Source organism: Amphiura filiformis, chromosome 5 (genome assembly GCF_039555335.1).
Source record: "Amphiura filiformis chromosome 5, Afil_fr2py, whole genome shotgun sequence".
In the NCBI taxonomy this organism is placed as follows: Eukaryota; Metazoa; Echinodermata; class Ophiuroidea; order Amphilepidida; family Amphiuridae; genus Amphiura; species Amphiura filiformis.
Genome location: NC_092632.1, coordinates 38,336,039 through 38,352,499, shown reverse-complemented (window position 1 = coordinate 38,352,499; position 16,461 = coordinate 38,336,039). Strand labels below are relative to the sequence as shown.

General features: G+C 36.4%; 1 protein-coding gene across 1 annotated transcript in view; it reads left to right on the top strand.

Moving 5' to 3' along the window:
• Positions 1 to 16,461, top strand: part of LOC140153093 (dynein axonemal heavy chain 6-like) — a 156,243-nt gene that overhangs the window by 45,344 nt on the left and 94,438 nt on the right. Inside the window, 7 exon segments of the mRNA XM_072175712.1 lie at positions 347 to 451; positions 976 to 1,097; positions 3,634 to 3,708; positions 4,469 to 4,537; positions 13,529 to 13,613; positions 14,363 to 14,613; positions 15,728 to 16,013. Of these exon segments, the coding sequence (XP_072031813.1) occupies positions 347 to 451; positions 976 to 1,097; positions 3,634 to 3,708; positions 4,469 to 4,537; positions 13,529 to 13,613; positions 14,363 to 14,613; positions 15,728 to 16,013 (993 nt within the window).

Genomic DNA, 16,461 nt, shown 5'->3' with positions numbered 1-16,461 from the left:
AACCTGTTAATCAATGTTATATTTGTATTTTATATTATTCATTTGGCAAGCAACAGCAAAATTGGAACAAAACAACAAAATTTAGCACAAAAGAGCACCGTCACCATAAGGCGCAGTGCTCCCAACTCAGCAGAACTCCACACATACAAAGCATAATAAACAATACTAGAAAACGCATCAATACATTTTAATCATCATGATCCATATAGTGAGATTTAAATTGAGATTTTCACCATTCAGTGGGTTCTCTCATAACCAACATTTAGCTAAGCAAATGGAAAAATTGTGTAGTGTTGAAACTCTTTTACATACGAACATTCACTCATGTATGTCATTGTTTTTACAGGATTACCTGGAAACCAAGCGTCTTGTGTTCCCAAGATTTTACTTCCTTAGCAACGATGACCTCTTGGATATATTGGCACAAAGCAAGAATCCTGACGCAGTACAGGTATGTTTGATAAACTAATAAATGAAGTACAGACAAATACACATATTGAAAATGAGTGAAGCATTTGCAGCTGAGTAATTCACAAACTGAATACTGAGATAACTACTACGTATACTTTGTAGAGCATGATGGATGACATACACACTGTGACAAACCATGGGGAGAGAGAGGGGAGGTTGACATGATTATTAAAGCTATGCATAACACACAGTTATGTAAGCAATATGGACATAAATTATGGCCTGTCCTCCATCTTTGCTGTGCTGTGATTTAGTCTACACTGATTATGCAGCTTCCTTTTGTGCAATACTTTGAGAACACATATCCCTTGAAATCAAAAGCAAGGGAAAGTCCACCTTCTGTTAAGACCATGATGATAAGATAATATAAACTAATTCTTTCGCAATCAGTTTGGGGAGATTTCAATGATATCAAGTTTTTGAAACAGGGAATTTCCCCATATAACTGTCAATTATAAGACCATTGTACCAGCACAATAAGCACTGTATTATTTTCCTTTACAGCCACATTTAGTGAAATGTTTTGGTAATATCAAGTCTCTTGAGATAGTAAGAGAAGGTCCACGTATGCCTGCTACTGTTAAGACCATGATATCAGCTGAGGGAGAGGCCATCTCTATGCCACCGTAAGTTGATTCTGCTTTTGATTTTGTCATAGTGGGTATTCTATTATAGTGCCAATATGTATCAAAATAATGTAAACTTTCTAAAATATTGAAAGTAAACATAACAGTTGCAAGGGTTTAAAAATAGTATCTTAATCTCAGAGCCACGCTACAACAAGTCTGGGGAAAATCAAATATCTGCTGCAAAGAAAATGATGATGAACTTTACTTTGTTCTGCTAAGATGATTTTATCAGTACTTTTATATTCCCTGTAAATTTATGAAAATATAAAGAATCTGAAAGTGAAGTAGGTGCATTTTTGTACATTGATATCATCTTTTCAGTTAGGTTCTACATAGGTAGGTACAACAATCCTGTGTCTCGTTTCAAGTTGAGAGTAACACCATTTTGGATTTTGGAGTGGCAGATTAATTCAAATTAGTGCGTTTATGGGGTTGCATCACTAGCGTACAAACAATTAACCCTTCTATGCGTGTGTTTATCCTATTAGGTTAGCACGCGCAATTCGAATCTGCAACTGCAAAGTCCAACATGGCGTTAATCTCAACTTGACACGAGACATACTATAGTTGGCATTAGGAAATAAGGGTCATTTTAGATAAGTGCTACAATATTATTAAGCTCTATCAGATTGCACAACATTGGTCCCATACTCTGGCAGGCATTTGGAATGCCCTACCAGCTACAAACCAGGATTTGCAGAGCATCAGGGAGGAGGTTAACAGCTATCTTGGCACTAACCCATCAGCGTTACCTGAATAGATACCTGCTGTTAATGCCTAGATTAGCCTTGACATAAACAAAATTGTAAAATCTAATCTTTATTGTGTTGCTAGAAGAGACTTGATGGTAGTCAAGTTAAGATGAAAATATATTTTTAAATGCCATCTTGTTAACATGTGAAATTAATATATCTGATTCCGTCAGAAGAGTTTTTATTAGCTCTAATAACTAGTCTAGTAATAGAATCGTTTTTTGATTTTGATTTTGATTTGTTCGGATTTTGACAACCCTGGATAACCCAAGAAAGCCTCTATTGAAGCTTATTTCCATTGGGGTCCATTTGAACACCGGGACGGGTTAGGAACAGTCAGGGGTTAACACCCTACTCTTTTCAAACTGGCTGCAAAATACATGTACAGGTATGGCTCTCTGCACACGGGACCGACGGCTTAACGTCCCCTCCGAAGGACGGAGTACTTTCATGATTCATTTACCCAATTCTAAATGAACCATGGGGAAGAGCGGATGTCTGAATTTAATCTACAGATGTTGCCAATTAATTTCAAACTTTTTTTTTTTTTTTCCAAGTCAATATAAAAAAAAAGTCTGAAATTAATTAGCAACATCTGTAGATTAAATTCAGACTTCAGATATCGTTATTGATTAGATATCTTTTGTTGTATGTTAATGTTGGTACTAACTTCTCATATCGCCAGATATTTGGTTAAAAAAAGTAGTATTTGATTTTGATTGTGTCCAGGTAAGTTGTATATACTCTCCATTCACCTCCTTTTAACTTCTTCCAATTAACACAACTTTTGTATTCATTTATTCATTCCCATGCATTCATTGATTCTTTTTAATAAATAAAGGCGGCAACAGATGCTGTATTTCTTGAGGTAACATTTTCCCCACATATATTATCCAATGGAATATGATGGTCCAATATAATCTTGGTATAAGGCACAAATTCAAAAGGTTTATTATGGGATGTGTATGAACAGGATATGAAATAAGAAAAAGAGTATGTTAGTGGGTGTGTCTTGGGGGCACATTTGTAGTTGCGTCCAGTAAGGACATACACCTGAATTGACAGTATGAAACTGAATAAGAAGAGGCATGTATGTTTTTATTTGTAGGTGCAGGGGTGTGGATGTGTGGGGGTGTGTGTGTATGTATTGCAGCTGTGTACATGAATTTGGGGGTGTGTGTGGGCATATTTTTATGTCCATGCAAATGCAAATGAAATTTGTATCTATCAGTGTGAAGGAGTATGCGCAAGTGTGAAACAGAGGTGTAAGTGGTGCAAATGTAATAGATGTATATGTTTTCTGGGTCATCAATTCAAAGGTAAAGTATATATTACTTGGTCAATAAGAAGATACTTTTGTTCTACCACAACAAGTTCAAATTCTCAAATAGTTGTTAAGTACCAGGTTGATTAATGTATGGTTTACAAAAAACAATATAAAGGCTTATATCAAGAAGAATATCAAGAACAATTTCAAATAAAGTGTTGCATCATTCATGGAAAAGAATGTCGGATGTTGATCAAAATGATCCAAATTGACATTACACTCATTAAGGTACTACTATTGATATCCTTGGAAGTGATTTCAAAATACATTATAACCTAGGGATGCTGGGCCTCATCAAGAGAGAAGGACGATGTCCCTCTGGAATCTTCAATCATCAACTGGTTTAGTCAGATAACAGAGTTATCATCTTTAATATGACGGTAGATTTAGGTTGTGATCATAACATGTGACTTTGAAAAGTAATTTGGTATTGTATACCTTATGATTATTTCAGAAATGTCCGTGCCAGAGAACCAGTGGAGCAGTGGCTTGGAAGTGTGGAGAATGCCATGTTTGATACCGTCAAAAGGTATGACAAATGTGTAACACATTTCTTACAATATTTTATTTAAATAAAGAGTATATTTTATCGTCATATGAATTGAAATATTTGACCATATCACAGTTTATTATAAGGTGCCTACATAATTTTGTTAGGCCTATTCAATAGGTTTTGACAAATTGGATTAGTCTCCATCATGTAAATTTGATAGTTGAGTTATTTAAGATTTTGTTCTCCATTATTATGTGCAGCATTTGATAAATAGTATGTATTGTTTTGTCATTATTGGCAAATTAAAGTCAATGCGTTGAGACAGCTGTTTCACTCGTGCATCTATGCGGCGTCTTTAAGTGTGTGTGTGTACACCAGCACTTTCAGCAAACACTAGCGATTTGAAGCTACGTCAATGAAATGTATTCTGACATCCCTGCCATATCAGGGTGAAAAAGGTATAGAGTACAATTTGAACAGATGATTCCATTGTCATTCTAAATACTTGTTGCCAAGGATCCAACATGGTAGCCATTTCAATTGTAACTACACTACCATTGTGGTTGGTTATTACATAGAGTCTAGAGTCAAATGACATTAAGCCCAATAAATAATTAAATTTAAGATGCAAAACAGTTATTAACTTTTTCCATCTATACTAAAGTTAACAAATGAGTCTTGACCCGGAAGGAAAAAAAATGTGTGGACTCTTGATCTGAAGGGGTCGATAAATGCAAGTAGGTACCTTGTAAATATACTTGTTTGTCAATGTCAACATGTTATTTCCTTTCCACAGATGTATGAAGTTTGCCATGATGGACAAACGACTTCGAGCAATATGGCCGCCAATCTCCTTTCATCAACAGTCTGTTTCTTATTCAATGTTGATAGTTATTTTGTTACAAGTTACCATAGTTATCATGCAAAAATCACCTTCATGCTTACATTTGTTAGATAAATTCATATTAAATGTGGTATCAAAATGTTGCAGAGAGTTACTAGGTCAAAGTTTTTTTCCATCTTTGAAGTAACTGCAGTAACATTTTGAAGCCATTTACATCGTTGTTAGAGATTTTGAGGCAAAGCAAGTTCCAGATTTGTGTGTGCATTTGGGTAAAATGTTTGTTCATACCTTCTTAACCTGATACAGGATATGTATCTTGCATTTACACAATTGCATACTAACATTTGAGGATTTGTTTGGTACAAAAACAGGAAATAAAGTTTATTAAAGCAATAATAAGTGATTTGCATAAAGAATATTTAAATGTTAGTTTTCACTGATCACATTGTCCCCTTTAAATTTTGAGCCAAACAAATGAGGTAAAACAAAGAAAATTGCTATTACACTCCAGCGCATACAATGTGTGTATTAGCTCGCCGATTGTATTACATATATTACTCAGCGGAGTTTTACGCAGCTGAGACATATTAATAAGACGTAAGATGAATAGCAATATGCACACAGTTTATACGTCACTGATTCAACGATACATGTACACATGAGCTCACATGCACGAGACGTGTTAGCCATCATTCGATCGGTGAACTCAGAATATAACCGGAGATGTCCAGATTAAATATAAAAACTTTTTTACTTTAATTAAAGCACTTCAGGCTTAGTCTTTCTCATGGTATTTTAGTACACCATTGAGCATTACAATCATGCAAAAAATAGAAATTCATGACAAATTTAGGGCGTCGCTCAGGAGCAAATCACTTATTATGGCTTCAAATATTTGCCTCTATGTAAAGTTGATGATCATGGAGTAAGCAAGACTGATAATCGAGCCACCAACAATGCATGCTAATAGAAACTTATTATAAGCAATGAAGATATTAGGCTATTCCAGTTAAAATCCATAACCCCTATGGAAGACATGACATTAATCTCCCACAGAGGGAGTGTGAATTTCAAATGGGATTACCTGAATGGGTGAATCCATTTGAAATTCATGCCCCCTGTGTGGGAGATTAAGGTCATATCTTCCATAGGGGGTGGGTGGATTTCAACTGGAATAGTCCATTTATGCATGAAACTGACTGTTGTATACCTGCAGTATGTTCCTATACATCAAAGTCATACCTTAATGGTCACCCCTTGTGGTTAATGATAACACATGTAGTTGCCCATGACTACCACTGTTATTGTCCAGTACCCCTAACCACTGGTGTTTTGCCCATGACAATTCTTATTGATTTTTTCAGGAAATCCCATAATTCCTTGTGGTTAGACCCGAGATGTCGTCTTTTGACATCACGCTGATGCGCACATTATTTAGTCAGTGTGACATCAAATGACGATATTTTCGGTCTAACCACAAGGAATTATGTGATTTACAGAAAATGTCAATTTCTAACCTTAAAACTATTTGTTATGTGTTATATTGTTACCTTAATTTCATTTTGAATTTTAGTTCGTTTAAAATTTTGTGTTATTATTATTGATTTTCATGTAGTCCTTGTTAAGTTGACATAGTTATTTACATATTTGTTTGTTTGTTTTTATTTATTTGCATGAAATATGTTGACTTATTTCGGTTCTATTTAAATCTAATTTGTTTTTGAAGAATATTATTAACCTTTTTTTTGGCATCTGAACTTCAAATAGTAAACAAAATAATTTTATAATATAAAATGGTTTTAATCATAGTTTGAAATTCAATGGTGTGACCTTTAAACTAAATATCAATATGTTTTTCTATCCCGCCCTTAATATCCATTCACATAAGTGATGCTTACAATATGCTGTAATATAGCACCCCTCATATCATTCTTGTACATAGCATAATCATGATGAAATGAAAAATGCTGCAGTATAATAAGCATGAAGTAATGCATGGGACATTGTATGAGTATTTTCAAGCCTAAATTGCATAAGCTACTTACTCTGTTAAATCACATGGCATGATGTATATGTGAAAGCATTTAATAATAAACAGTTAGAGGAATGTTATCGTATCTGCGGTATAAACCAACCCCAATAAAAAAATTTAATAAAAGTAAATAAAAAGGACAATAAAAAATATTTTCAGCAAACTAAAACAAATTAAGCTCCTGTGCTTCTGTTCAACTCCTGCGCTTCTGTTAAGCTCCTGTTCAAGTTAATTTTCATTGCCTAGATTAGGATAAGTTACACCTTGAAGATTAGAATGGGTATGGAATGCAAAACATGCTCTTTCAAATATTGCTTAATGTTTTGTGGTTCTTGAGATATGTGTCATTTTATGAAGATGTTTTGTTTCGGCACTCAAATTACACCGTAACTCAAGAATCACAAGGCGTACAAAAGTGTAAATTCGTCAAGTCAGCTTCAAAATAACCACAACAATGTCTGCCAGAGGTCATTACTATTCACAGGATATCACAATTTGACCAATTCACAACAGATAATTACTCCAACTGACCTTCATCAGCCTTTTATACTGTTTCCTCTCCAATCAAGATATTTGCTCTCGGGACAACTTGGTTGGGTTTTGCCTGGTCATTGCTTATATATTTAAAGTCATGTGAGGTACCTGGGGTGAGGTACTTGGAACATCCCTGAACTCACTGGACAAAAATACAGTGTTGGGGCATGAAAATATCTTTTTGTAAGTGAGACATGTTGGGTTGGAAAATTTGTCACTTGGTTGGGACAAGACCTGGATTAGACCAGGCTGTAGATGAGCTAGGTGTCACTTGGAGCGTAAACTTATCCCATATGGTTTTTCTAGATCAGAATTTCATGAGGAATAAGAATATCTTGGGTAACAAGCCCCTATCCTGAACAGGCTCCCACAAAGGGGGTTCTTTCCGGGGGTCCATTTTTTAAGGATAAAATATCATAAGTTACGTTTAAACACAATAGTGTAGAGCAAACTCTTATAAATCTCATAATGTACACCCAATTAGTAAATTAAGCCCAACATATTTGATGTGGTAACAATCTGGAGGGTGGAAGAGTAGTAGGGGTCTCTAAAGGACCCCTATTTCCGGGGGGTCCATTTTAAAGGAAAACATACCCTAAGTTACGCTTAAACACAAAATAGTATAAAGTACACTCTTTTTAATGCCAAGATTGAACCTGCTTATTTAAATAAGCCTTTTATATTTGATGTGGTAACAATATGGGGGGGGTGTAGAAGGGGGGTCTCTAAATGAAAAACAACACCAGTGAAATTTGCCTAATGGTTATTCTTTGTTTGGTATGACCAGATTGTTATGAAGATTAAGTATATCTTGACCAAGAAAGTCAAACTCCTTCATACAAACATCCAGCCAACAACTCCCCACCCCACCCCACTCCCAAACAGGGGGGTGCCATTCAGGCGTTATGAGCATTTCGAGAATATAATGTGTAATAATGTATGATACTGTAATTTCAAATAATTATGATGCAACACATCTTACAACCTAAAATCAAAATTAATGTTGATATGTTATTCCAAAACTTCGATGGCAACAATACTGTGTGTGTGGGGGGGGGGGGCAGGGGCTGGAAGAGGAAGTCTCTGAAGACCCCATATTTAATAGACGGGATGGGGTCTTTAGTCTTTAGGGGAATCTTATATGATACGGTTCCAAGCATTTGGGTCCGTAATTTGTTGGAAAATACTTCATACCATTATGTTACCCTTTGGTTCAAATAGGGCACAAATACTTGTTTGTACTATAAAGGTTGCTTTAAAGTTCTACCAATATTATGCTTACTTAATCCTCTGTATCGCTTTCATCGCTGTTGCCTACAAAGTCTTCACAATCATGATCTATAAACAGTTCTTGCATATCATCAGGCATAACCTTCTCGAGCCATCTCAGTTCTAGTGATTCTGTCCATCCATTGTCAGCAATGTTTCCAGCCTCATAACTACAAAGGACTGCTGAGCGCCAGGGCTACGAAATCTACGGTATCGTGGTACCGGCGTTCCCAGAAAAAAATTCATAGTCGCAGAAAAAAATCAAGACGGGAAAAATATTTTGAAACATTCGAAACATACCAATTGCCTGCAGATCTGAAAATATTCTGTGAACACCACCTCTGGTAAAATATATTTCTGCGAACTTTGAAGATAACTGATCAATAAAATTGAACGTCAGGAATATAAACACAATATGAAAATAAACAGATGCCTTTGATTTGTTGATTTTAAATTTTGTATGACTCGATCCCGGGACTCGATCCACTGTAGTCTCTAACGCTGCTGCGTCAACAGAAGCTACAGGGCAGACGATCGTATGTACATCGCTGGGATCCCAGAAAGTAAATGCGGTAGAGTCTAACTGCCATCTTGTTTTTATTTATAACATTCGGCCGAAGCCGAGGTACATACCACTAAAATCCGCTAAAGTCCCAACTTTGCATAAAAATTGTGCAACATCGGTACAATATTAACAATTTTAGTGTTAAAAAATGTGTTGCTAGAATTTGTGAATGTAATCTCTACAAATTTGAAATGAAAACACGATTATTTGCGCATGAACACACAATGTCAAAACACGGTTAAATAGCAGTCGGATTCCACACGGGAGAAACTGGCTGATTATCTCAAAAAGTAGACCTAAAATGTTGAGTCATTTTCAGATATGTTATGTAGAATTATGTTCTGATCAAGATGACATCAAATATATATTTCAACTGAAAGTTAGAGGTATCTCGACTTATGGCTAGTAACGTGACCCCTATATTTTGTATGTACGGAAAGTTATTTTGTGGTCTGTTCTACGTACGACCACCTTTACAGTGCCGTAATTTTTAATAAGATTTTATGAAAATCATCTTACATTGATCAAATTTGCTACAATAAAGAATAATCTAAGGTTTGAAGTGTCAATATTTTCTGTTTTAGCCCCCAAAAGAAACAAAGTGATGTCACAAATATCAGTTTGTTGATGAGACTCGCGAAGTTTGACAGGGGACGAGAGTCAAGGGTGAAGAATATAAATAATAAATAACAATCTTAGATCATTATTCTCTTTAAACAAATTATCTGTTATCAGACCCCACCTGTTCAGTACTTTCGCCCGGCTCCGCTACTGCAGAAAATATTCCAAACAGCAGTTCGCGTTCCTAGAAAGGAAATTATTTTCCGCTGCCCTGCTGAGCGCCATTCTCTAGCGATAAAGTTTGATCTCAAAATATGAAGTCTCAGTGTATGCTGGCATGGTGGTAGCAATGACACATCAGTGATCTTGTTCTGTTTAGTAAATTTCCGATCAAAGAGTATATACCGGGCCTCGTTGACGCTTTTACACTTTATGCCATACAGCAAGGCAACATATTCTTCAAGGTCTGCCTCCAGGGTTTCAGCAGAAGACACCCCAAGATTGGAGAAGGTATCCAGGAATTTAGGCTTGCATTCAAGTTGATTTGATACTCTGTGGTAGGTAAGCATCAGCAACAATATCAACTCTCCTGCAGCCTTTAGGGATGCATGAAAACACCTTCAAGGCAAGAGCCTTAAATGTGTTGGGATACGTTTTAAATGTTCTAATTAACGCCATCAAGTCAACCACATAAGCAGCCACACTTTCATTTGCTGGTAGTCTGCTGGTAGGATCTAATGTGTCGGTAGGATCCAGTGTACTGTTCTGTAATATAACTTTCATCAGGTCACTTTTGTCATTTTTCCTTCTTCAAAGTTGCCCCCCGACTTCACAAGTTTCCTCTCCAATGGTGAGAACAAAACGAGACTGATTGACCTTATCCAGAGTGTGCTGGAGTCCAAGAGAGAAACTATCCTGGGAAGTCTTAAGAGTGAAGTGGTTTACTTCTCTTCATACCAGAAATGTACTCTCGTGACCAAAGAAGGTACTGCAGAGGTCCCAGAACTTACCACAGAATAAGAAGAAGCTGACACAAAGGTTATCTTGCACGCGCAGCATGTCTTGAGAAATAATGATAGTGGCACAGTCATCATCCGATCTCATTCTGGTGACATAGATATTGCAATCCTAGCGTTATCACACTTCATTGATGATGGTGCAAGAGTTGTACTAGATACAAACACAAGCACATATCGCAAGGTTTTTAGAATGAACGACATAGACCTAACACCAGCACAGAAGACATCGCTGATAGGATTTCATGCCTTCACAGGCAATGACTACAACTCCTCCTTTTTTTGTAAAGGTAAACAAACTTGTTGGAAGTTACTTGAATGCAAGCCTAAATTCCTGGATACCTTCTCCAATCTTGGGGTGTCTTCTGCTGAAACCCTGGAGGCAGACCTTGAAAAATATGTTGCCTTGCTGTATGGCATAAAGTGTAAAAGCGTAAACGAGGCCCGGTATATACTCTTTGATCGGAAATTTACCAAACAAAACAAGATCACTGATGTGTCATTGCTACCACCATGCCAGCATACACTGAGACTTCATATTTTGAGATCAAACTTTATCGCTAGAGAATGGCGCTCAGCAGTCCTTTGTAGTTATGAGGCTGGAAACATTGCTGACAATGGATGGACAGAATCACTAGAACTGAGATGGCTCGAGAAGGTTATGCCTGATGATATGCAAGAACTGTTTATAGATCATGATTGTGAAGACTTTGTAGGCAACAGCGATGAAAGCGATACATAATTGGTAGAACTTTAAAGCAAACTTTATAGTACAAACAAGTATTTGTGCCCTATTTGAACCAAAGGGTAATATAATGGTATGAAGTATTTTCCAACAAATTACGGACCCAAATGCTTGGAACCGTATAATATAAGATTCCCCTAAAGACTAAAGACCCCCATCCCGTCTATTAAATATGGGGTCTTCAGAGACTTCCTCTTCCAGACACCGCCCCCACACACACACACAGTATTGTTGCCATCGAGTTTTGGAATAACATATCAACATTAATTTTGATTTTAGGTTGTAAGATGTGTTGCATCATAATTATTTGAAATTACAGTATCATACATTATTACACATATTCTCAAAATGCTCATAACGCCTGAATGGCACCCCCTGTTTGGGGGTGGGGTGGGGAGTTGTTGGCTGGATGTTTATATGAAGGAGTTTGACTTTCTTGGTCAAGATATACTTAATCTTCATAACAATCTGGTCATACCAAACAAAGAATAACCATTAGGCAAATTTCACTGGTGTTGTTTTTAAATAGGGGCCATTTAGAGACCCCCTTCTACACCCCACCCCCCATATTGTTACCACATCAAATATAAAAGGCTTATTTAAATAAGTGGGTTCAATCTTGGCATTAAAAAGAGTGTACTTTATACTATTTTGTGTTTAAGCGTAACTTAGGGTATGTTTTCCTTTAAAATGGGCCCCCCGGAGATAGGGGTCCTTTAGAGACCCCCTACTACTCTTCCACCCTCCAGATTGTTACCACATCAAATATGTTGGGCTTAATTTACTAATTGGGTGTACATTATGAGATTTATAAGAGTTTGCTCTACACTATTGTGTTTAAACGTAACTTATGATATTTTATCCTTAAAAATGGACCCCGGAAAGAACCCCCTTTTGTGGGAGCCTGTTCAGGATAGGGGCTTGTTACCCAAGATATTCTTATTCCTCATGAAATTCTGATCTAGAAAAACCATATGGGATAAGTTTACGCTCCAAGTGACACCTAGCTCATCTACAGCCTGGTCTAGATGGAAAAGCCAGGTGTGGACGTGTTGGGATGGGTGTTTATTTATTAACTTAAATTCCTACTACTGCAGCATGTAAATATGAAATGTAAAATTTTGTGACGGTTTCGAAAAATATAAGTGGATTTTCCCTTCCTGCAGGATATGCATGATATTGTGAAACCAAGTGTTGTGTTGTTGTTGAATTGGATACTTTGTCTCCCACAGGTCTGGACCTATTCTGTGTACCCAGTGTTGCATGAATGGTGTATAAAATGAACCTTACCATTAAAACAGTCTTACCATTAAAACTATTAAATAATAGTTTGTACATTGCCCTACACAATAATACTAAAATGGTTTGGTTGCCAAATCGTGAAGTCACTCAGTTTTTGAGCATATCAAATAATTCATTTGGCAATTCCATTTAAAATCCACACTACACCTGTGGAAAATTTTGGAAATATCTTCCACAGGAGGAGTGTGAATTTCAAATTGAATGAAGATCCACACTACACCTGTGGAAAATTTTGGAAATATCTTCCACAGGAGGAGTGTGAATTTCAAATTGAATGAAGACATTAGGCAGCTCCATTTGAATTTCCTACACCCTATGTGAAAGATTCAAACCTGAATCTTCCACAATGGGAGGGTGAGTTTCAAATAGCTGGTTAATGTGCTAATTCCATTTGAAATTCATACTCCCTCTGTGGAAGGTATTTCCAAAATCTTCCTGGGGTGGGGGTAAGGGGGTGGGGTGGAATATAAATTGATTAGTCCATTTAGCTAATCAATTTGCTAAGGATATCTTGTGCATTTTGAGTTTTGGGAAGGTTATGTGTTAGGTTAACCTAGGATAATGGTAAGGGCAAGAGGTAAGGTTAAGGCACTTACTTTTTGCACCTGCCTTTTTAGAACGTATGGTATCTTGGAGTGATTTCAGTCTTTCTTTAAAATTTTTACTTTTTTAATGGATGAATTAGCAGCAACTTTAGAACAGTATTTGCCACCCCAACTTAAATCCTAAGCCTAATACTTGTTTCTTAATCCTAACCCTTATCCAAACCTAACCATAATCCTAACCCTACCCATAACCCTAACACCTAACCGAAACCTTAATCATAACCTGGAAATCTAACCCTTATCCTAAAATGGGATGGCATCATTTAGTTTGCCCTAAATTGTGATAAATATTGGCAAAACCTCATTAGTATTATTGTGTAGGGTAATTAGCCATCATATCATTTGCTGTGACTAATCAATGAATCCTGGTTTTGTTTTCCTAGGAATTTGAAAGAAGCTGTACATAGATGGGGACAGAATCTTGAAGACTGGGTGCTCAGTCATGGTGGACAGGTGGTACTCACTGTGGTAAGTGACATATTAAAAGGTATTCAACAACCTAACATACACACGGTGAAATGCTGAATTCCTGATAATCAGTGTACATTTTTAAAATTGTAAAACTGGTAATACTCATTGTGTCTAACAGATATTTCATCTTTACTCTTTGCTAAGTGTTTGTATAGATACTCTTCAATGATTCATTTGTGCTTGAAGAAAATTTTCTGTGATCGTTATAATGATGCGATAGAGCTATTTGCCACCCTGATTGGCAGTGACGTCAGTGCGCATAATTGTCATTGGAAGCTTTTTAGCTACAAAGGGCTGGAGTACACATGCTTAAAGATGATGTATACAAGTATATGCGACACAATCTGGTCCATGGAGGCCAAAGGTGGTAGATTTGAAATTGAGATAAAGGCAAAATATTGAGCAATAAGACAATAATAAAATACATTAGAAAATAGTCATAACATAACTTAAAAAACAAGTATGCTAGACTTTTGTTGTTTTCAGTATATGATAGCCTAATGTTTGTATTAGGTAATAATTATAGTAACTTTAATTGTCAAAATTCCTTCTTTGGCCTCATGAACAAGATTGTGTCACATATATGCATGCGCAAAATAGCACCTGTCTCATATTTTGAAGCTGATATACTTTATTGTTTTATGAAATTCATCTCTCAAGTTAGTTCAGCCTCTTTAAGTTATAGTGCATCATCAGAAAATTTTATTATCCATTTCTGTAACCCACTATCTCTAATCATCCTACAGGTGCAGATCATGTTCAATCGTGACATCGTATCCAGTCTAGAATCAGATCATCCGCAACATGCTCTTGCTGAGACACGCGATAATCTTATTGGCAGACTCAACATACTTGCTGGCATGGTAACTAAACCTCTAGCATCCTTCCAGAGACACAGTGTAGAGGCTCTCATGACCATTGTAGTACACTCTAGAGATATCCTGTATGGGATGATAGAGAAGAAGATCAAAAAGAAGGATGACTTTGAATGGATTAAGTAAGTTATGTGAGCGAGAGGTTTGGGGTTCAAGTCTCCGCACAGGCAGTTATGTCCAGAGTCTTTCTCTGGTTTATCTGCCTATGCATGTAATGTTGCCATTGTAATTTCATGTTTAATTGTGCTAGTGTGCAGTGCATGATTCTGCTTTCCACTGTATATTGATATATCAAGAATAACGATTAAGCATCATTAATTTGATCTCATGCGCTAGTTTGTAATGTTTGAATATTTTTATGTTCAATTGTTATGATGCATAGGCTTCATAATGTTTGTTTGTTTTAAGTTATGAAGTTTGAAAAAAAGCTTGGTTTTGAGTTTCTTTACTGTAAGTCAGTGTGCAGTTGGGATATTCTATGTTAGATAAAGCAAAGAAAAAAGTTACCCAATATCAAGTGTTAACAACTGCATTGATACTGGTAGTGTTATTTTTGTTTTGTTTACACCACATTTGCTGGCGTGAACAACAAACCAAATGCGCCTAGACTGTGTTGGACATACGCCAGAGAGTCGTGCAGCGTCACGCTAAGCGAATCACAGCGTAATCAAAATATTTACGCATTCGCGCATTTCTGACTCATTATTTCCCGCCAATTTACTAAGCTGTCTTGAGCCATGTGACTTTTTAGAGTTGAAAAGAGTGAAACAAATCAAGCAAAATTATGAGTAAATATTAGCAAGTTGTATTTTATCAGTTTCAAGTGAAAGAATACATCTTTGTGTTGATAAATATAAAGAAATCTCAAATTCGGGCGTGAACGAATGTGTCTTCCATTACTCTGGCCTTAAGGGCAAATACATGTAGCTTAATATTTGATGGCTGCATTTTAACGATTGGACTAAGTCTAACCTCCAGTTAGACCAGGTCTAACATTTGGATTAAGTCCAACCTCCATAGTTAGACCAGGTCTAATTATAACATTTGGACAAAGTCCAACGTCCTCCATAGTTAGACCATCTAACTTGTTTTGTGCATAAGAACCAAAGCTTCCAGGAAAAAGTTGTATAATTCCTTATGTAAGTAATCTGAGTTGTCCCAATCTATATTAAAATCAGATATTAAATAATTTAATATCTGATTTTAATATAATGTACCTTTTTTCTTTCTTTCAAGGCAACTGAGGTACGAATGGGACGAGTCACACAACACCTGCATAGTCCAACAAGCCAACTCTACATTCCAATATGGCTATGAATACCTGGGCTGCTCACCACGTCTCGTTATCACACCACTCACTGACAGATGCTACCTAACATTGACGGGGGCGCTACACCTAAATCTGGGTGGGTCACCTGCAGGACCAGCTGGAACTGGGAAAACAGAAACTGTCAAGGATTTGGCTAAGGCAATAGGGAAACATTGTCTCGTATTCAACTGTTCTGAAGGATTGGATTATAAGGTAATCCTTTTTTAAAACTTTGATGCTTTATTCCAAACAGCTTGAATTAAGATCTAAATCTATTAATCTATACGTAAGTAAATCTATAGAAAAAACTACTGAATCTCACTAAATATGACACTTTTACAGTTGTTTTCTGTCAGAGTTCTGGTGTGTTTTTCTAACTTGAGTATGTTAGTATGTCTGTGGTATGAGCTTTGCAGGAAAGAATTGACTCTCAATATCTGTATCAAATCAGTCATGATTCTGATTTTCTTTGACAAATAGCATTTGAAGCAGAGTATAAGCCAGACTACATTATAGAAAACACAATCTTTAAGAAGTGAAAATAACGATAAAAGGTAATATCAAATCAAGGTTTACACAATTCATGTTGCTGGACAACAGCAGGTAATTCACAGATTGGGCTATTCCATTTCAAATCCACACTACCCCTGTGGAAGATTTT